Raw genomic sequence first — 27,817 nt, 5'->3', positions numbered from 1 at the left:
TGGGTCTTTCATCTTAAGAATCTTCTCTGGTCCAGGAGTGTGGCTGAGACACAGCTCAGAATCAAGTCCCTGGCAGCCGGCAGCGCTAGCCAGAGCTGAGCATTCCCACTGACCCGCAGAGCCTGGTTAGAGCCCCCACCCGGGGGAGGAGCTGTGAGAAGCTCCACCCAGCCGTCTGCCGGGCCGGTCCTGCAGCTTCCTCTTTCCCACAGAGAGAGCCACTCCGTCCGAGAGTGGTTGGGTGTCTGCATCCCGTGGGTCAGGGCTGACGATGAGAAGAGTCTCAGGGCCCCGGAAGACTATGCCCTACTTGAAAGCCCAGCCTGAAGACCTGAAGGACCGGTCCTAACAGAGTAAGGAAACTGGTAAGGAAGCTGCTGGCCCCTCTCCGTGCTTGGAGCGAGAAAAGGGCAGGCGAGCCAAATCTAAGTCCGGCGGGGACCTGGGGAAGGGGGCTGGGCCTGGCATTTGCGGGGCACCTCCTTTGTACGAGGCCTCACCGTTGTCTTAAAAACTATTCCTTTTATTAATATAGTGGAGGAAACTAAACTTCAGGGAGAAGTTAAACAATCTCGGAGAAAGCACAGAGTCAAGATTAGAGCACCTTTGGTCTGATCCTAGAGCCACAGGTCTTCCTCTCTGTGTTGCCACCAGGACACACACTGCACAAGTCCAGCTTCTGTGATTTCTCAAGGTGGACCTGTGGTGATAATGTCTCTCCTCACCTCAGCCTAATTCAGGTGCCACAGCTGCTTTCCAACAAACAGTTCTGTCTATGCAGAAGTGACCGATGACAGGGGCGCAGTGCCTGTGGAGGAAGGAGGCTAACAACAAATTTAAGTTCACAGTATTTGTGTGACGGCGATTCTGGGAATGGGAGTGGAAACCAGCACATCCTGGAATTACCTCTGCTTCATGGGGTCGCCAAGGGTCGGACATGGCTTAGCAACTAAACAACAACAACTGCTTCTCAGAGCCCACCTAGAAAAAGGTGGCATCAGTCACCTGGGTGACCCTGAAGTCCTGTCTTCCCTGAGGTGATGCCAACTTGAGTGCCCTCGGAATGACACCACAGTCAGCTCACACCCTGGGTATGTTAGAAGGAGCTTGAGCTTTGGATTCCTGTAGACATGGTGGAGTCACCAAAGTCCCCATGGAAGATGGAGAAGGTAGAAGAGAATGAAAGCAAGTATTTGTTGAGTGCTTTCTAGTCCCTTTTGTTAGATGAGAAAACCAATGTTCTGAGAGGTTAAACAACTCAGGGGTGTCTGAATCCAAAGTTCAAGTTCTACCAGTAGAAGTTGGATCTTAGCAGAGATCCCCTCAGAGGAGGGTAAGAGTGCATAGGCTGCCCCTACTCAGGCATGAATCTGAGTACCTGAATACCATGTTCCCTACAGATGCAGGAGGCTAGGTGGTTCCAGCCAGAATCTTAGTCTTGTGGCTGCAAGACAACCCTCTGGGCACTGCCCTCTGTGCTCAGTGCACAGCTCTGCCAGATGCCATTCCCAGTGTCTGTGTCACAGCTGGTGGCCTAGACCTCCATTCAGGCAGGCGGATATGCGAACCATCACCTAAGGGTTGGTGCCTCTGCCACACGGGATGAAGGCAGCAGCCGCACTTGCCACTTAGGCCATGCTGTGGATGCGGTACTCTGTCCCAGAGTTGGGTTTGGTGGAACCCAGTTCAGCTCCAGGACCTGAGGCCTCTCTTCCCAGATATAGCACATAAAAGTGGGGCTTGGAAGACCTGAGTTCAAATCACAGGCACTTAATGGCCATGTGACCTCAGTCAAAACCTTTCACTGATCTGAGAGTCAACTCTCGAAATTAACACCTACTGGGTCAGTTGGCCATGAGAATTAAATGAGATTAATCACCAAGAGTGGCACCTAGCAGGCATTTAGAGGGCTTTCTCCTTTTCTCCTTTCTTCCCTTATAAAATGAGACATTCTCAGCACTGTAAGCAGAGCAAGCAGAGTGAGATGGGATCACACATCTAAGTCTAGCCTGGGTAAAGCTTCTCAGAGCATGGACTCTTTGGAGCAGATTCAAAGACTCAGGGCCCAGACATTCTCCCTTCCTAACTTAGTGTTGACCACAGGAAACACATGATTCATCTGGAGTCTTAGAGCTGAAGACTGGGTGTTTCCAACTTACTTGACTGAGGGTGGTACCTTATGAGAGAAGAAAGAGTTGAGAAATCTCCCAGAGGAGAATGGAGCTAATTCAGGCCAGACTAGAAAGAAGTTGTTGGTGGCCACGGGCTACAGGGCGAGACTAAGTACTGCAAGAAGCAGGGTGTCCATAGACGAGACTCCACATCTGTCCCCACCATCTGGAGGGCCCCGGCCTCCTTCATTCACCTGGCAAATGCACCCACATCCTTCAAGGACCCAGTGACCCTCTGTATGACTTCCACCCTGGCGCTGTTGCACCGTCCCCCACCGACCACGCACTTCGTGTTCCTTCTTGAATCCCTTTACCTTGGCCCCTGTCACAGGACAGTCACCGGGAACTCCGGTCTCTTTCGCTGCTCACACTCCTGTCTCCCCAGCAGACCGCAGCTCTCGGGGGGCCTCACATGAGTCTGATTCATAGGAGGATCCCATTAAGCCTTTGGAAAATTGAATGGAGGGATAGAAGGCATGGGAGTGCTCCCTGGACCTTCTTAAACATGACACTGGGACTAAGAGGAAGGACAAGGGTCAGGGAGATTCACTAAAGGGAGAAAGTGTGATTGTGAACGTTAGTGGCTCGATGATGGTGGCTTTATGGCTGGTATTGTTGGTGTACGAGCAGGAAAAGACCGAGGCGGAGAAATATGACAGAGTGCAGACGTATAGGAGTTTACACATGTGCAAAGATGTTCATTACTGACTTTGTAACAGGAGAAGACTCAGAAATAACTTAGTAAGCATATAGGACGTGTGTTATATAAATGTTAGTACACTAATCTTGTGAAATATCTTGTTGCCATCACAAAGAATGAGGCAGATCTATAGGAATGAGATGGAAAGTTCCCAGTGACATTTAGAAAGAGTGGGTGTCATGGTACAGTGATTAAAAGTACCTGTAGATCAAATATACTTCAACTTTCTAAAGAAATATGAAAGTGAAATAACCATTAAAAAAATGCTAAAAAAAAAAAATTGCTTGGCTCAGCTTGCCTGGATTCAGTTTTGTTCTTCATGTGCTATATAACCTTGGTATTTTCTTATCATCTCTAAGCCTCAGTTTCTTCATTTGTAAGATGACAATGGTAATAACTACCTCAAAAAGTTGTTGCAAGGATTGAAAAGGTTCTTGGCATAGTACAAGCATGCATTCAATATTTAATAAATATTTGCTTTTATTATTAAGTGAAAATGTATGTAGCAAAAACTGCATACCATCATTCCAGTTTTGCTTTTAAATCTTTTTCTTCATGCCAAGATATATGTGTACATAAACATATAGTGGATGTGTGGGTAAAGCAACCGTTAACAATGGTTATCTCGGATGTGAGACCAGAGAAGTGAGGGAGGGATTTACACTGTTTTTTAAGAGTTTATTGTTTCAGAGCTTTTAAGTTCACAGCAGAACTGAGCTCCATACACATACACAGCCTCTTCCACCATCCACATCTCCTGCCCTCGTGGCATGTGTGTCAAATCGATACACCTACCTCAACACATCGCTGAGAGTTTCATGTTTGACTGTATACATTTCTAGTTCATTTCCATTCTTAGAATAAACACATGTTTGTTTTGTAAATAATGGTAATTAATGGCTGATTTGCACCCTGAGCCCCACAGTGGCAAGACTCTAGAAAGTGACCTTGTTCACAGAAACTACCAAAGAGGTCAAGTTTGGGGCTGCCTGGGAATGAGACCTGAGCCTGTCCCCACCGTGCAGACCTCCACTGCTGTCACCAGAGTGACGGGTCACAGGCTCGCCTGCCTGGGTGCCTGCTTCTCCCAGAGACATCTGACAGCGGTCCCCAAACCGAGGAGGCCAGCCCCTAGGCCGTGCCTTTCCTGACAGTCTGCACGCACACAGTGCTCACCCTCGCCGGCTAAGCAGCTTCAAAGCACCAGGGTCAGGTCAGGGGTGGAGAGCAGCGCGTGACTGGGTCTTGAGGCTGCCTGCCCTGTCTGCGAAACCTCGTCTGACATTCACTGGCACAGAGACATTTCCGGGAGTGCTGTATTCTCATTGCAATACGGGGATAAACCTGCCCATCTCACAAGGCCACCGTGAGCACAGATGAGAGAATCTGTGGGAAAGTACCTCGCGTGTTCCTTGGCACATGGAGGTCCTCGGGAAGTTTTCATTTCCTGATTAACAGGCCTAGACCCTCCGATACATGGCATGGTCGGAGGGGAGTGTGCGGTGGGATGTCCTTCCTGGGAATCAGGACAAGGACAGGTGAGCAGTGTCCTGGGGCTCTCCACACGTGCACTTCAGGACGCGCCAGCTACATCTCTGCTCCGGAGGACCGCCCTCTAAACAAAGTCCTCGGCCTTTATCTGAAATTGAGTGAGTTGAAGCGATATGGCTGAATCCAGAGCCTGTCGTACAGAGTGAAGTAAGTCAGAAAGAGAAAAACAAATATCATATGTTAATGCATATATATGGACTCTAGAAGGATGGTACTGATGAAGCTGTTTGCAGGGCAGGAATCGAGGCGCAGATGCAGAGGGTGGACTTGTTGCCGCAGCGGTGGGGGAGGAGGGGAAGGGATGAGTTGGGAGAGTGGCACTGACATGCATACACTGACAGCGGAGGGGAAGCGGCTGCGCAGGGAGCGCAGCCCGGTGCTCTGCGATGGCCTCGAGGGTGGATGGGGGTGTGGTGGCAGGGGGACTCCAGAGGGAGGGGACATATATACACATGTAGCTGATTCATGATGTTGTACAGCAAAAACTGACAACATTGTGAAGGAATTATATTCCAATTTTAAAAAGTGGGAAAAAAAAATGTGATCTTCCAAAATGAAGGCATTCCTGGATGACACGCAGGGAGGAGCTGCATATGACTGGGGAGAGGCTGCTCCCTACAGAGGTGGAGGAAGTGCTGTACCTGACCCCCCAGGAGAGCACGGCTGGGCTGGGAGGAGGCGAGTTCTTGGGGCTGGCTGCCTCCCACCTGCCCCTCTGTTTCCCCAGGTGGTTTCTACTTTGGCCTCACGCTACGCACGCAGCTCCCCAGCATGAGGCGCAGCCTCCACCTGGCCTTCGTGTGTCTGAGTCTCTTCTCTGCACGGTGAGCTCCGCCGCCCCACAGGGGCCCTGGTCTGCATTGCTTGGTGTTTTGCACATGGTGGGAGGGGTGGCAGTCCTTTCTACTTCGCAGTGACAAGATAAAACCTAGTGCCTTCACCCTTCTGACACACCAGGACATACAGTTTCTTGCCATTTTTTTTCTATCTAGAGAAGTCAAACTTCCAAAATGGTCAGAGATGGATAAATCCTTTTTGTTTTCAGGGAAGATTTTGACTGTTTCCAAATTGCCACGACATTATGATACATGGCAAATACATAATAAAGTGGGGTGAGATAGTTCAGTTCAGTCACTCAGTCGTGTCCGACTCTGAGACCCCATGAATTACTGCACGCCAGGCCTCCCTGTCCATCACCAACTCCTGGAGTTCACTCAAACTCATGTCCACAGAGTCGGTGATGCCATCCAGCCATCTCATCATCTGTCGTCCCCTTCTCCTCCTGCCCCTGATCCCTCCCAGCATCAGGGTCTTTTCCAATGAGTCGACTCTTCACATGAGGTGGCCAAAGTATTGGAGTTTCAGCTTTAGCATCAGTCCTTCCAATGAACACCCAGTACTGATCTCCTTTAGGATGGACTGGTTGGATCTCCTTGTAGTCCAAGGGACTCTCAGGAGTCTTCTCCAGAACCACAGTTCAAAAGCATCAATTCTTCAGCGATCAGCTTTCTTCACAGTCTAACTCTCACATCCATACATGACCACTGGAAAAACCATAGCCTTGACTAGACGGACCTTTGTTGGCAAAGTAATGTCTCTGCTTTTTAATATGCTATCTAGGTTGGTCATAATTTTCCTTCCAAGGAGTAAGCGTCTTTTAATTTCATGGCTGCAGTCACCATCTGTAGTGATTTGGGGCCCAGAAAAATAATGTCTGACACTGTTTCCACTGTTTCCCCATCTATTTCCCATGAATGGTTTCCAAGGCAAACCATTCAATATTACGGTAATCCAAGCCTATGCCCCAACCAGCAACGCTGAAGAAGCTGAAGTGGAACGGTTCTATGAAGACCTACAAGACCTTTTAGAACTAACACCCAAAAAAGATGCCCTTTTCATTTTAAGGGACTGAAATGCAAAAGTAGGAAGTCAAGAAACAGCTGGGGTAACAGGCAGCTTTGGCCTTGGAGCACGAAATGCAGCAGGGGTGAGACAGAGATGTGTTTAATTCAGCAGCTGAGAATTGGAGGGTTCTCTTTGGAACAGTCACTGCTGCTTCATGAGTGCAAGCACGCGCGTGTGCATGCTTGCTTGCTCAGCTGTGTCCCACTCTTTGCAACCCTTGGACTGCATGCAGCCCTCCAGGCTCCTCTGTCCATGGAATTTTCCAGGCAAGAATACTTGAATGGGTTACCATTTCCTCCTCTAGAGGATCTTCCTGACCCAGGGATCACACCTGTGTCTCCTGCGTCTTCTGCACTGGCAGACAGACTCTTTACCACCGAGCCACCTGGAAGCCCATGTAACCAAACACATACATGCAGACACAAGCTCAAGTTTCAGGTTCGTATGTGTGCATGTTGAGCCACACATCAGCACACATGTACACTGAAACCTGTTTTCTCTTGCAGGATGTGCGTACAGGGGAATCAGTTTAACATCGAGGTCAGCAGAAGCGACAAACTGTCCCTGCCTGGCTTCGAGAATCTCACAGCAGGATATAACAAGTTTCTCAGGCCCAATTTTGGCGGTAAGTCATTCTTTTTGCCCAGGACATCAATTCAAAAGGAACAGGATCAGAGATAATATGCAGACGAGGGTTTCAGGAGACTGTAGTTGACTGCTTTTTCTGGTCTCACAGATTGGTAGTGATGGATACAAACAGCTGCCAAAGATTTTTCATGCTGCTTGAGAGAAAGCAGTTTCTCCAGTCTCTCCCCGTGCAGGGTACGGAGGTCTTCCTCCCCAGGGAGGTTACTGGAGCCTCCTCACTACCCCGCACCCACTGTGTGCCTGCTACGTGCACTTCTGGCGTCATTACTTGAGAAACCCACTGTGTCTCACCAGGACTGTCCCACCTGTTCTTCACACCTCAGCCAGCCGCCTCAAGGCTAACCCTCTACTCCGCCATTCGGATGACCCACCTGGGCCCTTTGCTGCTCAGAATACTTCCTGCTCCCCAGTGTCTCCAGCCTAGAGGCCAGAGCCCTTTGCGTGGCACACTCGGCACTTCCCAGCCCCACCTCTGTCTGTCAACCTCATCTCCCCAGCTTCTCCCCGCTATGCCCTTATACAAATGTGCCCCCAGACCTCCTTGGCCTCTCTGGTCTCCATGGTTTTTACTGAGACTGTTTATCTGCCAAGAAGAGCTTGTTCCAATTTGACTCCTGGTAAAATGCCAGTTTTCCTTCCTGTCTCAGATCAAAGGCTTCCTTTTCTGAGCAGCCCACACAGACTCCTCCAGGCCTCATGCCCTTTCTTCACACTTTATTTTGAACATATTTCTAAGTCATAGCTGTTACCGGGCGATACTGTCACTGCCTTTGTGTCTGTCTCAGCTCTAGACCGAAATCCCTTGCAGAAATCCCGCTTTACTTACTTCACTAGCAGAAGGCAATGGCAAGCCACTCCAGTACTCTTGCCTAGAAAATCCCATGGATGGAGGAGCCTGGTGGGCTGCAGTCCGTGGGGTCGCTAAGGGTCGGACACGACTGAGCGACTTCACTTTCACTTTTCACTTTCACACATTGGAGAAGGAAATGGCAACCCACTCCAGTGTTCTTGCCTGGAGAATCCCAGGGACGGGGGAGCCTGGTGGGCTTCCGTCTGTGGGGTCACACAGAGTCGGACACGACTGAAGTGACTTAGCAGCAGCAGCAGCAGCAGCCCCAGTGGTATCTCAGTGCTGAACAGGTAGCAAGTTGTCAATTAATTTATCTTGAAAAATGAGGCAAGGATGGAAAGAATGAGGCTACCAGCTGCCTCCTCCTCAGAGCGCCTCAGCCTTCCTGTTTGTAAAATGCAGGACTAAACAGTGTGCTCACTAATGTCTTGTTACCTTGAGTGGTAGAAAGAGCACTGGAGTTGAATAAACCTGAGTTTGGCTCCTGGATCAACTGCTGGGTAAGCACCTTAGTTTTCTGTAACTAGGGGGCATATCATCTACCTCACAGGGAGGATTGGATGAAGTGTTTAAATATATCATCAGGATGCCATCTATTTTAATCCCTTTGCCTTCCTGCTCCTCCCTTCAGTTGATATTAATAAAATTCTCGGGTCAGATATAGGATTAGTGGGTTAGTCCAGGTGCTCTGAGGAGCAGAGAATGAGAGGGGATTATCCTTGCAAGATATTTATTGGGGCCGTATCTAAGATAAAATATGGAGCAGGAAAAGAAGGAAGCTGGAGAGTTAAGGGGAAGAAGGGAGGGAGGGAAGAAAGGCTGGTGGAGGTGCCTTAGACCACAGTGCAGTTCTAAGCGTGTTCGGAAAGTCCTCGAGCGGAAGTTCCCATCACAGGAGTCTCCGTCTCTGTGCCTCCCAGGAGCAGGCCTGCCTTCATATTCCTAACACGTTCAGGCCCCAGTGGGATGCAGCTCATGGGAAGCATGGCCTCTGAACAAGTGTGGTGAGAGGTTTCAGAGCACAGCAGCTGGGGCCACTCACACTCCTTCAGATGGAGATCTGAGAGACCCAACCTCACGGCCACACATTTAGGATTTGAGGTCCTTATGTTAAGGGACCTTGCGGCGCTTCCACATCCCCTGATTTTCCCAGGACCAACTGAAAGCTAATGACAAGCCTGGGAGTGTGCACGTCTGGTTAGATTTGCTGAACAATTTCTCTGACTCCCAAATGCCAAACAACTGGGCCAGAACATTGCCCTTCTTGTTGCTGGCTCGTGGGCCAAAAGGGTGCGGAGTCCCTGGGTAACGTACCCATTCTGAGCCTGAGGTGGCCCTCAGGGACATGAGGCGCAGACCCACCTGGCGTGGAAATGGGGCAAGGGGTCCTCAGTCAAAAGGAGGGGAAGGCACACCCCCACCCGTTGTCACCAGCCTTTGGCACTCTGCCTCCTAACAGAACCTACATATATGAGGCAGCCTCCACGCCCATGGAGGGGCTGTAGTTCTCTGGAGTAACGTCTGTCCACCCATGTCTAGGACCCTGATGTCCCTGAGTGACCAGACCTCTGTAGGGCTTTTCAGGGACTGAGCTTGGCAGCACGGGTCTGCAAGCCTCTGCCTAGGACCTGGCCTTGACCTTTTTCCTAGGAGAAAGCTGCCCTCTGGTGGCACTGCTCACTTTTCTAACTCACAGGGAAGAAAGCACGAACTCTGGTCCATAAAACAGCCAACTGAGGAAAAGCCTGGACTAGACTACCTAGAAACAAACTAAACATACAAAACCCCACAGTGAGCCTGAAGCGCTTGTACATTTTCAGTTCTCTGTGTTCCTCAGGGATGGCAACCAGTGCTGACCCACGCCTGCTGTGTGCCAAGTTTTACAACAGATCCTGTGACCTTCCCAACCCCACCCTGATGACCGACATTAGTTCTATTTTAAAGATGAGAAACTGTAGAACAGAGAGGTTTAGCACTTTGTTCAAGGTCACACTGCTGTGATGTGGTCACTCTGACCCTAAGCTTCTCTTCTTGATGCGGCACCTGGCTGCCATGAGGGGCAGAGAGTCACTTAGCACCTTAACTCCTTCAGCACCTTCCAGGGTCTGCCCTGAAAGATCTACCCCTTTCCCACCAAGTATTCAGTTAATTATTTTTAATTGCACTGGCTTTAAAACTCCAATTCCAAGTTCTTACCTATATCCTGCAGCTTGATTTCCTTCAATTAATAATTAGGCTGCTCTCTGATTCCTCCAGTTTGATGTGGTGAAGCATTTTGAATTCCACCTCTCCTTTTCCTAGTTAATGTGTAGTCACAGTTCCCTGAGGTACCCCCAGTTATTATCCCAAGTAAATGCTTTCTACCTATTAACCTGGTGAGGAAAGTTGTTTCTTTTTCAGAATTAGCTAAGATCATGGAAGAGAGGAATAAGGGAAGGGAAATGCTATTTACTGAGTGCCTGGTATTACATGATAGAAACCATGCTGGGGGCTTTGTACACGTAATTATTTCTGAGCACCTTCTGTGTATCTAGCTAGGCAGCCACTTCGTGTATATTCTGTCTTGTCACCACCCTGCAAAGAAGCTATCACACATCTTCTCTCATTTAACCTTCTCCGTGACCCTCTGATGTCATTAGCATTATTCAAACCTGTGGGTGAGAAAGTTTCAGTTCCAAAAGGTCTGCTAACTTCCCAGATCAAAACTCACATCTTCCTGACTCCTGGACTTTTGTTCCACATCTCTAGTCTCAGGGGGAGTAAACATTCCTGGCCTGGCCACTGAGAATGGTGGCTCCCATTCTTCTTCACTTCTTCTTACTTCACTCGAGAGATAAGACAGGCACCCTCAGAAGTCAGGCCCATCTGCCCAGACTCCAGGATTGAGGCCCAGCATCTGTATACCAGGCCAAATTGGGATGGTTCTACAATTCTAAATAGTTTAAGCTTCCTGGAGAGCAAAGGAAGAGGAGAAAGATGTCAGGTGAGTGGAAGCTCAACCATGAGCAGTCTTAAATGCCATCTGGTGGTAAATTTACTTGGTTGAGGGGGGGAAATATATTTGTATACAAGTTCCCAAATCTCTATTACATTTCTAAATAAATGAGTCCCTCGCAAGCACCATAGGAAAAAGTCCTCAAGTAAGAAGTATCAAATACCATTCCATTCCTTAAAATAAATACTAATGACTATAGTGTGGTCTCGCTTCCTTGTGTGTGCATTGCTTTTTCATACAAAAGGGAGGCACACCCTATACAGTCATTTCTCCTGCGAGGGGGAGGATAGAAATTAATCTTTTATTTATAAGCTTCTAAATTGTTTAAACTTTCTTATATATATAATATATATATTATATATTCTTATATATAAGTGTAATACTTATACTTCCACTTGCCAAGTTGTTTCAATTGTGTCTGACTCTTTGCTACCCCATCTGACTCTTTGCAACCCCTTGGACTGTAGTCCACCAGGCTTCTCTGTCGATGGGATTTTCCAGGCAAGAATACTGGAATGGGTTGCCTTTCCCTTCTCCAGGGGATCTTCCCAACCCAGGGATCGAACCTGTATCTCTTATATCTCCTGCATTGCAGATTCGTTACCATTAGCGCCACCTGGGAAGCCCATATATTTTTATATTTTTTATTAATTATTAATGTATATAACTATAATTTCTTAACTGTGCTAATGTTAGCAAATCTGTTTATATTTCTATGTAAGGCTTTCTGTTTTTTCTCCATTCTTAGGAGAACCTGTTCAGATAGCACTGACTCTGGACATTGCAAGTATTTCCAGTATTTCAGAGAGTAACATGGTAAGTGTTCTTCCCTCGCCTTCCACCCACTGAGCCCCTTTCCTGTGTTTTATGAGAATACCCATTCTAGCCACGCAAAACAGAGCAGAGACTTACTGGAATGGCAGGAGCTGGAGACCTATCCTGAAACTCAAGACAGTGGAAGATGCTTGTAAAACAGATCTTCTGAGTATCAGAGGAAAAGTGGATTCAAAGGCTAGGAGGGAAAAATGAGGGAGTGGGTGTGCTGGGTGAGGGATAGGAATGGGGAAAAATAAAATGCAGGGAGGAAGCCTAAATATCACGTGGCTCCTCACAGAGCAGTAGACAAGCTTATGAAAACCTGTAATCACATAACTTCTTTCAACCATCCTCTCACTTAAGAGAACACGTTTTGGACAAGGTGACACTGCAGGCAGTTTGCCATGAGAGACTGCTATAGGCTCCAGGTAAACTGGGCGACCTGAGCACGTGGCTCAGCAAAGCCTTGAAAAACTTAGTGTGGCCTCTGTGATCAAGGGAAAGTCAGTTAAGGCCCTGAACATGCTCCTGTGGGGCTCCCTTTGGGCAGTGGGTGTTATTATCTGGAATAAGTAAGGTGCTTTGTTCTCGTATTGCTGCAGGCCTCCACCGAAGACAAGCTTCATGCACCCATGTCTACTGCAGCATGTGCCCTTGACCTTGGTGGAGGTGGTGAGGGAAGTAAGACATGACCCTTTTCCTTGCATTTTCTGAGCTTTCTCGTTCCATCCACTTCCTCTCCCCGGCTGCCCCTCAGGACTACACAGCCACCATATACCTCAGACAGCGCTGGACGGACCAGCGACTGGTGTTCGAAGGCAACAAGAGCTTCACTCTGGATGCACGCCTAGTGGAGTTCCTCTGGGTGCCAGACACTTACATCGTGGAGTCCAAGAAGTCCTTCCTCCATGAAGTCACTGTGGGAAACAGACTCATCCGCCTCTTCTCCAATGGCACAGTCCTGTATGCCCTCAGGTAACTGGGCACCTGTGACCTCAGGGTTGGAGGGGAAAGAGCGGGGAGGAAAGGCAAAGAATGTTCTGACCAGTCTTCAAATAACCACCTCCACTTCTCATGGGCCTGCCTTCTTAGATTCCTGTCCCCAGAGCAGAAGGGCCCTTTCTCAGTCCAGTTTGGCTCAACAAGTCTCTACTGAGAATGCATGCACCGTGCCAGGCTGTCCTGGATGCTGAGGCCTTGGGGCTGAATCAGGTGTTGTCCTGATACAGACACATAAGCAAAGGAAGTCAGGGCACTGGGCCCCGAGGCGGGAGTGGGACGGTGGTTTGGTGATGTTAGAGGAGGCTTTCGCAGGACTCTAAGCTGAGGTTTAAAGAGTAGAAGGAAGTTAACTAGGAAGAGGGAAGGGGAACAGCAAGCGCAGACAGAGGTGATACAAAGAACTTCTTTTTCATGGGCGCAACGGGGCAGTGGTGGCTGCAGAACACATCTCTGCTTAGGTGAGCCGTTCTTGTACAGAAAGAAAATCAAGTACAGTCCTCCAAAGCCTCACCGCCTATAGTCATGGGTTCTGCTTTGCCCCTTCTTCAAATCCCGGAGGTCAGGACTTCCTCCCACCCAAGTGTTCATCAAGTTGTTGTTTGGCGGCAACAGGAAAGATGCCCCTAAGCTGTCCCCTGGGGCAGACTACAGGCAGAGGACTCACCACTGCCTCTGCCTGGGCTAGACAATGACTGCAAACCTAACGCTGCTCGAGGCCTTCAGTAGAAGGCTGAGGACCAAATATTCATGAAAGTGAAAGTGAAAGTTGTGTCCAGCCCCATGGACTACACAGTCTATGGAATTCTCCAGGCCAGAATACAGGAGTGTGTAGCTTTACCCTTTTCTAGGGGATCTTCCCAACCCAGGGATCAAACTCAGGTCTCCCACATCGCAGGCAGATTCTTTACCAGCTGAGCCACAAAGGTCAGCCAAAACCCCAACACCTCTTTCAAGAAGTCCAGTAGACCTCTCCCGTGAGCCTAACTCCGGCTGCGCCTTCCTTGTGTTCCCACAGCACATGTGAGTGTGCATGTGCGTGTCTGTCTGTATTATCGCACACAGCAGTGCAGTAATACAGGTACAAGGGTAACAAACAATGGATGACGGTTAACAGCCTGGCTCTAGAGTCAGACACTTAGGGCAAGTTCCTGCTCTCTGACCTTAGGCAAGTTATTGATTCTCAGAGCCCAGAATAAACTGGATGCAGAAGCATCTCAAAAAACCAATGAATGATTCTGTTTTGTGATACTGTTGCAAGTTTGTCTCTGAGCTGCCAGCATTCTAACTTTCTGCACTCTGGATTCTGGCTTTAACCAAGTCTCCCGGGTGTTGCTTACTGCAGAAAAACTCAGGACTGCTTTGAATGTAGGCACCAAGTCGCACATTCACTCTGAGTCAAGGTGAAAGTTCTCTTGGAAAGTTCTCTAAGAGGGAGTGTATACTTCCTATCATCCTTATAACACTCTCTACGAATCCATTTTTCCTTTCTTAGAATCACGACGACTGTTGCATGTAACATGGACCTGTCTAAATACCCCATGGACACACAGACATGCAAGCTGCAACTAGAGAGCTGTGAGTATACGCCATGCGGGCCCCTTAGATGAGTTTCTGGGGTGGCTTAGATCTGCGTATGTGTGAGGAGTGTCCTATTCATAGTAGACTTTCTCTCCTTGATGTTGATGACAGTGGGTTCATCCCTTCTGGGTGTATGTCCAGAGAGATTACGAGACTTTCAAAAATAAACCTTTCAATGTTATGACTTTGGGAGAGGACCACTGTGCATTGGCACCAAGTATTTCCACCTAAAACTAGACAGGACAGCAAAGCAAACAGGAGTCAACAGGACCAGGAAGGAGTCTCAGGAACGACTAAGTCATGGAAACCAGAAAGAGCACAGCAGAAGTAAGAAATGGCAGATATACAAAACAATCATTGACGTTTATTGCAAGACTGCTTTAAACTTCTAAAATAAATTATTTGATATACATAAAGCTTAATAGCATAATGCCAGTAAGTGGACATCTAAACTGCATCCTGGGGATTTGCTTATGATGAAGAATGAGGATTTACTCTAAGTTGATGGGTGTCGAATGAATTCCTGGCACTGTGAGCGATCTTGCGGTTCCTTAGTAAACCACTCCGAAATGCCCACCATGGGGAGGTGGCACCTGTGATACAAGTCCTGGGAAGAAAATGCCACAGATAGCGATTATTAAGGCGTCAAGGCGTGGCTTGTCCCAGGAGGAAAAACTATAGTCAAGCTCTGGAAACCACTGGGTGCTTCTTACATTAGGACACTAGTGACCAACATCCAAGGAACAGAACCATTATGAGACAGCAGTCATTTTTCAGAGGTAGACGTTTAATTAAAGACTCAGGAAGGCAGATTAATTACCTTATTGATTAAATGCACGAAAAACCTTCTTGAAGCAATGCAGTTGTTTGGGGGCAGACTAAAACTTGAGGTTATCAAAAAAAGAGCTCATTTTCAGTCCCACATAGAGAAAGCAATTGCCCTCCATGGGTGGCTCTGCTCATCTCAAATCTCAGGAGTGAGATTCTCCTGGAAACTCCAGCACTCTGCTTGCACAAATGTTGTCCCCAGTAAGCAGAGGAAGCTTTCACTGAATCTGGGTTCAGAAACCTCACTAAGGGCTTTTTTCTGAATGCTATCCCTAGAAAAGAATTGATACCTTGCCACAATTGCCCATATCCACTCAGGGACACAGCAATGAGAAGGTAATGATTGTGAGCATTTACCAGTCACTTTGCCCATAAAGGTCCATATAGTCAAAGCTATGGTTTTTCTAGTAGTCATGTACAGATGTGAGAGTTGGACTATAAAAAGGCTGAGTGCTGAAAAATTGATGCTTTCAAATTGTGGTATTGGAGAAGACTCTTGAGAGTCCCTTGGACATCAAGGAGATCAAACCAGTCAATCCTAAAAGAAATCAGCCCTGAATAGTCATCAGAAGGACTGATGCTGAAGCTGAAGTTTCAATACTTTGGCCATCTGATGCGACGAGATGACTCACTGGAAGAGACCCCAATCCTGGGGTGAGGGCAGGAAGAGAAGGGGGCAACAGAGGATGAGATGGCTGGATGGCATCACCGACCCGATGAACATGAGTTTGAGCAAGCTCCAGGAGATGGTGGGCAGGGAGGCCTGGTGTGCTGCCGTCCATTGGGTCACAAAGAGTACAACACAACTTAGTGACTGGACAACAACCCCACCATCAGTTATAAAAGCAAAGTATTTAAGTAGAGGCTTGTACAACTTATCTTTTTAGATACTTTTTCCCTTTGGGATTCCAGACAAAATGATACAAGCAGTACAAGTTGCTCTGACTTGTCTCCACCTTTCAGCTGTTATGAATGACTTGGTGCTGTGAACATTTCTGTACAAGTCCTTTTATGGACATGATTTGATTTCCCTTGGATAGATACTTAGGACTAAAACGCCAGGTCAAATTTATGTTTAATTTTTCAAGAAACTGTCAAACTGTTTTCCAAAGTGGTTGCACCATTTTACATTTCCACCAGCAACATTCAACTTCTCCATACGCTCACCATCTATCATTGTCTGTCTTTTTAATTACAGCCATTCTAGTGGATGTGAAGTGGTATCTTACTGTGCTTTTGATTTGTGTTTCCCTTATGACTAATGATTTTGAGAATCTTTTTATGTGCTTATTAACCACTCATCTATCTTCTCAAAGGTATTATCTGAGGATTAAATGAGATGATAATGTTGTAAAGCACTTAGAAAGGTAATTGCTTACTAAGTGATAGATATTATCATCATCCATGGGCTTTGGTATTAAACTTTCTTGAGGTCCAATACTGGTTTGTTTCTCATTTGCTTTGCTATCCTGAGAAAGTTATACAGTCTCTCTGAATCTGATAATTCTCATGTATAAAGGGGGCAAAACAGTACAGTTCCTCAATTCCAAGGCACAGCATTTATTGAATAGTAACACTGCAGAAAAAATGTAAGCTCTCAGCTCTACTTAATATATAACAACTGTGAGATCCATTTCAATTTCATAAAATGTAGAAAAAAGCTTTAAATGATGAAATATATAGCTCTACTTTGCAAGCTTGTGAGCATCTTAGAGACATAATATGTAAAGGACTTAATGTAAATGTTTAATAAAAGGTAGCTATTATTACTATCACGAACTATATTAGTAAAACTGCCTTGAGGTTTATCAAATACTTATGTTTGCAGACATCAATAAAGTGGACGGCTGAAAGTTGTTTGGGTTTTTTTGTTGTTGTATTATGCCAATATGAAAATATGAACAGACCAAATATCCCTGAGAATCCCCTCCAAAATGTTAGACTGTCCTGAAAGGCAATATCTACTATATATCTTTGTGAGTTCACAGATATGTGTTCAAAAATATCATTTAAATAATGATAGAGGCCATTTCCAGTTACTTATCATCAACTAGGTGTACACAGTGCTTAGCACAGAACTGGCTCTTGCTGATGGTGCAAAGCCCTAGCAGGCCATCTCATTCTGGGTACACACTGTAATTACACTTGAGAAATCATGCCAGGATTTGCATGGGATCATCCTTGGACTTAGCACCATCAAGACAGAGCTTCTGTTGTCTCTAGCTCACAGCGCTTTGTAGACCAGTTCAATCTGCCACCTTCTTGACTCATCAGGGCACTCTCTCGCTTGGCAGGGGGCTACGATGGAAATGACGTGGAGTTCAGCTGGCTGAGAGGGAACGACTCTGTGCGGGGCTTGGAAAACCTGCGACTTGCTCAGTACACCATACAACAGTACTTCACCTCAGTTACCAGATCACAGCAGGAGACAGGTAACCCATAGGACAGCTTGCACAAGAGCAGTATAGCCTAGTTGTATTCTGAGTCAGAAATATCTCGTCTTTTTCACTTGGCCCCTCTGGGCCCAAGAGCCCCTCTGTGATATGCCAGGCGTTTTGGCTTGGCACTTTTGCCTGCTCTACACCCACTACTGAAATGGTCCTCGAGGGGCTCACAGTCTAGTGAAGCAGGTACCCTGGAAACCAGCAGTGCCGCTGCAGGAATCCTGTGACAGAGAAAGGCACAAGAAGAGGCTCACAGTTGGGGCGTCAGCACTCCCATAAACGCCATGCTGTAGAACCACAGTCTCTTTCATTGAAACTATCATGACACTTCATTATTAACTATGTTTTGGTGAACAATGCATGGTTTAAGGCAAATATAGCTAAGTCAAACATCCCACAGGGAATGCCAAGTGAGTAGGGTTGATCTCTTATCCCTTGCTCACCCTGTCAGGAAATTACACACGATTGGTCTTGCAATTTGAGCTTCAGAGGAATGTCCTGTATTTCATTTTGGAAACCTACGTTCCTTCCACTTTCCTGGTGGTGTTATCCTGGGTCTCGTTTTGGATCTCCCTTGATTCAGTTCCTGCAAGAACCTGCATTGGTAAGTAGTTCCAACGGGAGATTTCTAAGAACTGGGTTTTAGGTCCTTTTTTTCTCAACTTTCTGCCATGCTTTTATTTGATATTCACACGACAGTTCTAGGAGCTTGTTTCTTGAGAGAGAGAAAGAGAGACTACGTTGGGAATAATGTATTTTTAAACGTTGCTTTACAGTGACAGATAAGGAAGAATGGTTATTGTGTTTACTGAACACCTCCCTCCGGTGAGAAGACAGAAGGAAACATTTAGAAAGTGGTATCACTCACACCTGTACAAAATGGGCAACTCAGCTCTTTTCCAGAAGCCCGCACACTTTTCAGAATGAGCTCTGCTCCATTTCTGGGTCCTGTCCCCACTTTGCCAGCTCTTAAATGGAGACAGTTTGCCAGGTGGTGATGGCAGGTGCACTGACCACTGACATGGGCACATTGCTCACTTTTTCCCCAGGAGTGACCACCGTACTGTCAATGACCACACTGATGATTGGGTCCCGTACTTCTCTCCCGAACACCAACTGCTTCATAAAGGCCATCGATGTGTACCTGGGAATATGCTTTAGCTTTGTGTTTGGGGCCCTCCTGGAATATGCAGTTGCCCACTACAGCTCCTTACAGCAGATGGCAGCCAAAGATCGGGTAAGAATTTGAGGACTCTGTGTATAATTCATCACCTGTGCCATATACTGGTCTGTCGAGAAGACCAGGGCCTGGTTCCTGACCCCCAGGGATTCACTGGGGGAATTGGACAGTCATGACACCTTTTTAAAAAGACTACTTTTTTTGCCAATGAGGTATTAATATGCCTAATTTTCTAGCAGAAAAGAACTGTGTTCTCTGTATGCAACATAAAATCCCAACCACGAGAACAAGCATCTGTGAAAAACCTAGGATCAAATCAAACATGACCAGCTGCTTATAAGCTCCAGATTCGCATGTATTTACAATTTATTCTTTTGTTGCCTTCTTGTTTTCTTAAATTATACAAGTAATGGTTTACCGAAAAATGTATGGAAAAATTAAACTGTGGCAAATTTCATGATTAGCATATTTTTCTGCTAACAGGGAAAGACTCATTATCTGGCTTAGCAGTGAAACACCATGGTTCATCTCTCAGAATAATAATAATAATGAGCATTATCAACTGAGCGTGTATGTGCCAGACACGGTCACAAGCTCTTTGCAAATATCGTGTCACTTAAAATGCTCATGGTCATCACGTCATGTGCTCAGTCGTGTTCGAGTCTTTGTGGCTGCATGGACTGTAGCCCACCAGGCTCCTCTGCCCGTGGGATTCTCTAGACAAGGACTCTGAAGTAAGGTGCCATTTTCTATTCCAGGGGATCTTCCCAACCCCGGGGGTCAAGCCCACATCTCCTGCATTGGCAGGCGGATTCTTTACCATCTGTAGAGCCCTGTTAAAAATGCTTATAACAACTCAGTAAGGCTATCCCTATTTTCACAGTTGTGGGTTCTGAGTATGGGAAGATACGTAATTTATTCAAGAGGGCAAAGATGGGAAAAGGCAGAGCTGAGGTTTGAACCTAAATCTGCTTGGCTCCAAAGTCTGACACATCTATTATTCCCACTTGCAGTGGGCAATGGACCATGCCCTCAACTAGTATTCTCTGCAGGCTCGTGGAACCCTGGGATTTTTTGGAAGCCCAGTTTGATAGGCATTGGCAAACTAAAGCTCCTGCTAACAGGCAAAAAAAAAAAAGATTGGGATCCAATGCAGAAGAGCTGCCCACGTTCAGCAACGGGCCAGGACTGTACAAGGTTTAATGGGGAGAAAAGGAGGATTCAGAATAGCCCAGAGATCCAGCTGACTTTTCTCTTGTGCTTGACTATCGTAAACAATGTTTCACACAGTTATATTACTCAAGTACTAAAGGCAAATGATCATGTATGCCAACCAAAGAATATGTATTTCATTTATTTTACCCCCTGTAGGCTTTCTTTTTAAAAAAATTAACTTATTTTTTAAAATTTAACTTATTTTTTAAAATTAAATTTATTTTTAAAATTGAAGTAGAGTTGATTTACAATGTTATATGAGTTTCAGGTGTACAGCATAATGATTATTTTTATGTATAATACTCCATTAAAAGCTATTACAAAGTAATGGCTACTATTGCCTGTTGTGTACAATTTGCCCTTGCTGCTTGTGTGTTTTACACATAGTAGTTTAAATCATTCAGCCCCACACCCTGTCTTGCCCCTTCTCTTTTCTCTCCCCTCTCATAATCACTAGTTTGTTCTCTGTATCTGTGGTCTGCTTCTGTTTTGCTACTTGTATTCATTTGTTTTTTTTTTGATCTCACATATAAGTGATAGCACACAGTCTTTGCCTCTCTGACTTATTTCACTGAGCATAATATTCTCTAGATCCATCCACATTACTGCAAATGGCAGAATTTCATTCATATTTATGGTTGGCTAATATTTCATTTTATATATATATATATATATATATATCTTGACTTCCCTGGTGGCTCAGACAGTAAAAGCATCTGTCTGCAATGCAAGAGACCTGGGTTTGATCCCTGGGTCGGGAAGATCCCCTAGAGATGGAAATGGCAACCCACTCCAGTACTCTCACCTGGAAAATCCCATGGATGGAGGAGTCTGGTAGGCTATAGTCCATGGGGTCTCAAAGAGTCGTACATGACTGAGTGACTTCACTATATATGTATCTCACATGTTCTTTATCCATTGGTCAGTTGAGGTACACTCGGGTTGCTTCTGTATCTGGTCTGTTGTAAACGGTGCATCTCTGAACATTGGAGTGCATGTATCTTTTTGAATTAGTACTTCCATTTTTCATTTTTATCTGGATATATATCCAGGAGTACAATTGCTAGATCTTATGGTAATTCTGTATTTTCAGTGTTTTGATGAACCTCCATATTGTTTTCCATAGTGACTGCACCAACTTACATTCCCAACAGTGTACAAGGATCTCCTTTTCTCCATGTCCTAACCTATATTTATTTGCAGACTCTTCGATGACAGCCATTCTGACAGATGCAAGGTGATATCTTATTGTTGTTTTGATCTTCATTTTTCTAATAATTAGATATGTCAAGTATGTCATTTGCCTGTTAGTCATTCTGTATGTCTTCTTTGGAAAAATGTCTCTTCAGTTCCTCTGACCATTTTTTTGATAGGGTTGTTTGTTTTTTTGATATTCAGCTGTATGATCCGTTAATATTTTGGATATTAACCTCTTGCTGTTCCTGTCATTTGCAAAGATTATGTCCCATTCAGTAAGTTGTCACTTCATTCTATTAATGGTTTCCTTAGCTGTGCAAAACTTTTAAGTTTAATTAGGCCCCATTTGTTTAATTTTTGCTTTTGTTTCTTTTTGTCCTGTGAGACTGATCCAAAAATATATTGCTATGATTATGTCAGAGAATTCTCCCTAAGTTCTCTTCTAGGGGTCTTAGGGTTTCAGGTCTTACATTTAGAGCTTTCCATTTTGAGTTTATTTTTGTATAAAATTAAATTTTATACAAAATTTAATTTAATTTTAAATTTTAAATTAAATACAATTTTTCTAATTTGATTCTTGTAAATGTAGCTGTCCAGTTATCCTAGCAGTACTTATTGAAGTAACTCTGTTCTCCATTATATGTTCTCATCTCCTGTCATAGATTAATCGAGTGTAAAGTGGACTTATTCTTGGGTTATCTGTTCTATTCTGCTGAGGTGTATGTCTGCTTTGTGCCAGCACCATGCTATTTTGATTACTGTATGTTTCCATCTTTGTTTTGTGTTGCAGACTTTGTTTGATGTCTGTTTTGTTTGATATGAGTATTGCTGCTGCTGCTGCTTCTGCTAGCTCACTTCGTCGTGTCCAACTCTGTGAGACCCCATAGACGGCAGCCCACCAGGCTCCGCTGTCCCTGGGATTCTCCAGGCAAGAACACTGGAGTGGGTTGCCGTTTCCTACTCCAATGCTACCCTGGCTTTTTTATCATTTCTGTCTGCATGAAGTATCTTCTTCCATCCCCTCACTTTCAGTCTTTGTGTGCATTTGACTTTTTTGTAGGCAGCATATAGGTGGGTCTTGTTTTTTAATTCTGTCACTCACCCTGTCTTTTGTTTGAGGCATTTAGTCTGTTGACATTCAAAGTCACTATTCCCTCCCATCCAGGCTTCCACACAACATTGAGCAGAGTTCCCTGCACTCTACAGTAGATTTTTGGTGCTGTCCATTTTAAATATAGCCTTGTGTCTAGGAGGGGGCTTGATGAATTGGCAAGAATGGATACATGTATATGTATGGCTGAGCCCCTTTGCTGTACCCAAAGCTATCACAACACTGTTAATTGGCTATACTCCAATACAAAGTAAAAAGTTTAATAAAAAATAAAGTAACTACTGACAGTTATGTACCTACTGCCATGTTATTACTCATTTTCTGGTTGGTTTTGTGGGGGTTTTTTGGTTCTCATTTCATTTCCTTTTTTTTGTTTCTTTTCTTATAGTTGATGATTTTCTTTAATAACATTCTTACGTTCCTTGTTTTTGCATATCTATTGTAGGTTTTTGACTTGTGCTATCTACTTGTTTTAGACTGGTAGTAATTTAAGCTCCAACACATTGGAAATGAGCTACATTTTTACTCCCTTCTCCTGCACTTTGTGTTTTTGATGTCATACTTTACATCTCATGTGTCCTTCAACTGTTGTTTGCAGTTATAGTTGTTTTTACAATTATTTTGTCTTTTAATCTTCACACTGGCTTATTTAAGTGGTTGAGCCTCAGTTCTTACTGTACGTTTGCCTTGCCTAGTAAAGGGACATAGGATTACCTCTTTCCTGTAGATTTTTTCTTCTTTCCCACTTAGAGAAAATCCTTTAACATTTCAGGAGCCTGGTAGGCTGCAGTCCGTGGGGTCGCTAAGGGTCGGACATGACTGAGCGACTTCACTTTCACACATTGGAGAAGGAAATGGCAACCCACTCCAGTGTTCTTGCCTGGAGAATCCCAGGGACGGGGGAGCCTGGTGGGCTTCCGTCTGTGGGGTCACACAGAGTCAGACACGACTGAAGTGACTTAGCAGCAGCAGCAGCAGGGTAAGTTTACTATTGATGTCTTACTATTGATTGTCTTAGTTTTTGCTTGTCTGAGAAGTTCTTTATCTCTTCTTCAATTCTAGATGATAATCTTGGATAACCTGGGTTGCAGCACTCTTCTGGCCTGCAAAGTTTCTGCAGAAAAATCAGCTGACAGATTTATGTGGGATCCCTTGTATATGATTCTGTATTTTTCTCTGTTGCCTTTAGAATTCTCTCTTTATCGTTAACACTTGGCATTTTAATTATATCTTGGTATGAATTTGTTTGAGTTCATCTTGCTTGGGACCCTCTGTGTTTCCTGTACCTAGATATTTGGTACTCGTTTGGGTTTGGGAAGTTTTTAGTCATAATTTCATCAAATACATTTTCTATCTCCTTCTCTTTCTGGGACCCCTATACTGTGAACACTGATACACTTGATATTATCCCAGAGCTGTTTTCATTTTTTTTTATTTGTTTTTCTTTTTGCTGTTCTGATTAGGTAGTTTCTATTATTCTATCTTCTAGATCACTTATGTGTTCTTCTGTATCATTTAGTCTGCTTCATTCCTTCAGGTGTGTTTTACTTCAGTATTAAATTCTTCATTTCTTTTCTTTTGGCCACACTGTGTGGTTTGTGGGGTCTTATTCCCTGACCAGGGGTTGAACTCAGGCTCTCGACAGTGAAAGTGTGGAGTCCTAACCACTGGACATCAGGGAATTCCTAAGACTGGGTCTTTTAAAAATATTTTTTAGTTCCTTGTTAAAATTTTCACCATGTTCATCCAATCTTTTCCCTAATTCAGTTAACATTCTTAATAATAATGTTTTGAATTCTTTATCAGATATTGTTTATTTCTGTTTCATTATTTATTTTTTCAGGGGATTTCTTTTGCTGTTTCAACTGAGATCAGTTCCTTTGACTTTTCATTTTGCTTGAATTTCTCTGCCTCTATGAGTTTAGGTGAAACAGCTACCTATTGCGGTCTTGCACAGGCCTTATGTGAATATGTCCCTACACAGAGTGATTTTGCTGGGAAAGCTGAACTTGGTGTGAAAGCTAGCCATGTCTTTCCTCAACATGTGCTGGCAACTGTCACCTTGGCAGAAGGTGGGACTGCAGATGGAGGGGCTAGAGCTAGGGCCTGGTGTGAGGTGTGACTTCCTTTCTGCCCGGTGACCCTCCTCACCCTATTAGGGTGGGATCTAATCCTAAGTTGCTGGAGCAGAAGCCCTGAGGATTGAGCCCATGCTGGCTCTATCCCTTTTAAATGTATGCTTTTCCCTTTCCCAGCCCCAGGGAGGTGCTGAAGGAAGCGAGGCCTATAGGCTGGGTAGGCTGCAGAGAGAGATCCACGTTCTCTCTGATGTACTATCTGGGCAGGTACCAGCAGTTGTTGCCCTTGCTCTTCTCGGGTGCAACTTCGGGTCCAGGTCCTCTTTTCCTTCGTAGCTGATCACCCCTCTAGCCTCTGCCACCCCAGCCCTGTTGTGAGGTCGCACCATAGGGCAAGCAGGACCCGTGTAGACTCTCTGTGTGGATTGGGGGCAGTGAGCTATGGTGTATCAGCCATTGTCAGGGGCCTGGGCTGCCTCTGATGTGCTGCTGGAGTAAGAGTCAACAACAGCTGCCACCACCCCACGCAGGGTCTACCCTGGGATCAGGCTGCCTCTGCGTTCCACAGCTGAGTTTTCTTTCCAGTCCACATGCTATATTGTTCTAGCTATGGTGGAAAATGGCAACTCCATGGGATTGCAAAAACCATCATTATTTCTGTTTGTGTGACAAAAACCTTAAGACACTGCTGATTTCTAATAACTTCCATAATCAGTTACTCCCTTCTCCCTGGAATAGAATGAAATCATCAAACACCTACTAAATGCTTTACATAATTTATACCATTTAATCTTCCCATCACTCTCAAGAGGTAGGTATTAATGTCATCAACATTTTGCAGGCAAGGAAATTGAGTTCTAAAGGAACTGGGGTGACTAAAATGTCACAATAGTGAAAGACAGAATGGGATCTGAACCCAGGTCAGTTATCTTCAAAGCCTGAGCAATTAACATTTAGCACCACAGAGAAAGAAATGGCAACCCACTCCAGTATTCTTGACTGGGAAATTCTGTGGACAAAGGAGCCTGGTGGGCTACAGTCCTTGGGGTCACAAAGAGTTGGAACCAACTGAGCACACACTTACACACACACACACACACACACACACTTGACTCTGCACATCTAGAATGGGCAATGGTTATTCTCCCCATGGTGCCTATAAGCAGGATATCAGGACTGCCAAGTCTTGCTTACCAGCCAGTATATAAGGCACTCAGTACTGCTCTCTCCTAAACCTAATTATTCAATATTAAGACCTCTAAGTATATGAATTGTTGTTGCTTAGTCACTCAGTTGTGTCGGATTCTTTGCGACCACATGGACTATAGCCCCCAGGTTACTCTGTGCATGGGATTTCCCAGGCAAGAATACTGGAGTGGGTTGCCATTTCCATCTCTAGATCTTCCTGACCCAGGGGTCAAACCCAGGTCTCCTGCACTGGCAGGTGTATTCTTTTACTGCTAAGCCACCAGGGAAGCCCCACATATGTAAATACCTACTTACTTATTTTGCTAAGTCGTCTATCAAACTAACCACCGTGTTTATGAACTAGGGGAAAGCAAAGGAAGTGGAAGAAGTCAACATTACTAACATCATCAACAGTTCCATCTCCAGCTTTAAACGGAAGATCAGTTTTGCCAGCATTGAAATTTCTGGAGATAACGTTGACTACAGCGGCTTGACAATGAAAACCAGTGACAAGTTCAAGTTTGTCTTCCGAGATAAGTTGGGCAGGATTGTTGATTATTTCACAATTCAAAACCCTAGTAATGTTGATCGATATTCCAAACTACTATTTCCTTTGATTTTTATGCTAGCCAATGTATTTTACTGGGCATACTATATGTATTTTTGAGATGTTGAACTGTTTGCAAGCCAAAGATCATCAATAATGCAACGTAATAAGGTAAACAATATTCTAAGCCAAGCATGCACCCTAACCTAAAGGTGCCACAAGTGACTAAAATACCATTTGAGCATTTCTCTTCAAAGAATGGCTCACCCAACCATTATTGAAGCTGTGTAGAAGTCCTAGCACTATGTCTTTTAGTAGAAATATCTACCCATTTATTTTTTATTTTTATGAAAGACATCCCTATGGAACCCAAGATTTCAAGCCTACCCAGGACTAACTGCCCAGCGGCTCCCTGGTCTGCATTTAACTCATACAAAAAAGGGAAAGGAAGCTATTACATGTATTGAGTCAAGTGGCAGAGGTTGTTTCTAAATTAATCACACATGCTATTTACTAAATCTCTACAGTGCTTAAAAAATACATTGTTGCTTAGTTGGGGAGTAACATTTTCTAGTTTTTGGCTTTGATTAAAATGAAATGTGGGCTTAAGTAAAGTAACTGAAAGTCAGTGCAGTAAATACCAAGATGAGTTTTTAATATAGTATCTATTGCCACAGCAGAACTGTCCGCATATTCCAATAAGTCCTACCATTGGAAATCAAATGTAAGTGAAGAAAAATTTAGTGGACCAATAATCTCAAACATAAATCTCTTCTTTTTTAAGATATAATGGATTCCCCAAACTGGGAGAGCTCTGGGGCTTCATTCCCCCATTTGACATGTCTTATCATTTTACTATTATATGGAAGCCTGTCCTAAACAATGCTGAAGCCATTTCCCCACATCATGGGGAAAATGGAGGAACTTTTTAAAAACTTATTCTAAGAGTCTTTATACGGACTACTGTCATGAAGCCTTGCAGAATCAAGTCCAGTTCTATCTGCTGCTTCGGCACTGAGCACAGTTTGCCAGCAGCGGATCCCTTGCATCCTTCCATGAGGAGCCTTTATCCCTATGCTCTAATGACGAGGAAGGATGCTCATTGTAATAGACAATGAGCTGCATCACCCAGAAACAAGTGACGTATCACAAGTGGCTTGCTCAGACACATGATCTTTCTAGCTGGACTACTTTGAGTGGCTTATCCTGCCTCAGTAGGAGAATTTTGATCCTGGGTCCAGAGCTTTCTGAGTAATAGTCAGTAGCTTGTTACAGAACAAGGTGCTGCAGGTGAGCTACCTTTTCCAAGCCCAGCCACTCTCACCCTAACAAAAGAAACACCTTAGGTGCTTCCCTGCCTTCTGGCCTAGCTCAGCCGACAGTACCATAAATGGTAATTTGTGGGAGTGCCATGATAAAGGCCCAATCTTTTAAAAGAATCTTGCCATCTTTAATTCTTTAGCTTTCTTGTCTAATGAATGTATCCTTTTACTTTTCCTTTCAGAAATAAACTATGGCTTTGGAAGATCATCTCTCTTTTATCCCTGTACCATAGACTGTCATTCTTTCCCCCTTTATGATACTGCTAACAATTCAGTTTCTATGGGTTTGATCAACTGAGCTTTTTAAACAAAATGTTTCTGATGGGAGTGGAAGAATTAAAGAGGTGGATGCAACTGTATGGTTCAGTAATATTTGTGATTCTTTTAAATAAGGATTGAAAGGATATATCTGTTTTGAAACTCCAGTCAAGCATTATATTTTTTAAAAAGGTATAAAGATGTGAAACTGTGAAATAAATATATCAGCTACA

General features: G+C 44.8%; 1 protein-coding gene across 3 annotated transcripts; it reads left to right on the top strand.

Annotated features, from left to right (window-relative positions):
• The first annotated feature begins 222 nt into the window (after positions 1–222).
• Positions 223–27,817, top strand: GABRP (gamma-aminobutyric acid type A receptor subunit pi). Of its 3 annotated transcripts, XM_055421798.2 has the most exons (10): positions 223–365; positions 5,150–5,246; positions 6,834–6,952; positions 11,569–11,636; positions 12,394–12,611; positions 14,131–14,213; positions 17,339–17,476; positions 17,940–18,092; positions 18,538–18,725; positions 25,822–27,817. In XM_055421798.2, the coding sequence occupies exons 2-10, from the start codon at positions 5,194–5,196 to the stop codon at positions 26,122–26,124; spliced, it is 1,323 nt and encodes a 440-aa protein (XP_055277773.1). In that variant the 5' UTR covers positions 223–365; positions 5,150–5,193; the 3' UTR covers positions 26,125–27,817. The 3 variants fall into 3 exon arrangements, with proteins under 3 accessions (XP_055277773.1, XP_055277774.1, XP_055277775.1); XM_055421799.2 differs by lacking the exon at positions 5,150–5,246; XM_055421800.2 differs by lacking the exons at positions 223–365; positions 5,150–5,246; positions 6,834–6,952 and adding an exon at positions 10,534–10,808.

Source organism: Moschus berezovskii, chromosome 18 (genome assembly GCF_049115385.1).
Source record: "Moschus berezovskii isolate FMDL1 chromosome 18, NW_MosBer_1.0, whole genome shotgun sequence".
Lineage (NCBI taxonomy): Eukaryota > Metazoa > Chordata > Mammalia > Artiodactyla > Moschidae > Moschus > Moschus berezovskii.
Note: the sequence above shows the minus strand (reverse complement) of the source record. Positions and strands in the feature narration are given on the sequence as shown.

Excerpts from the sequence above, each read along its gene's own strand:
- GABRP (XM_055421798.2), top strand. The coding sequence starts at position 5,194 with ATGAGGCGCAGCCTCCACCTGGCCTTCGTGTGTCTGAGTCTCTTCTCT. Across the intron at positions 6,953-11,568 it reads TCTCAGGCCCAATTTTGGCG|GAGAACCTGTTCAGATAGCA; the intron begins GTAAGTCATTCT and ends CTCCATTCTTAG. Across the intron at positions 18,093-18,537 it reads TCCTGCAAGAACCTGCATTG|GAGTGACCACCGTACTGTCA; the intron begins GTAAGTAGTTCC and ends CTTTTTCCCCAG.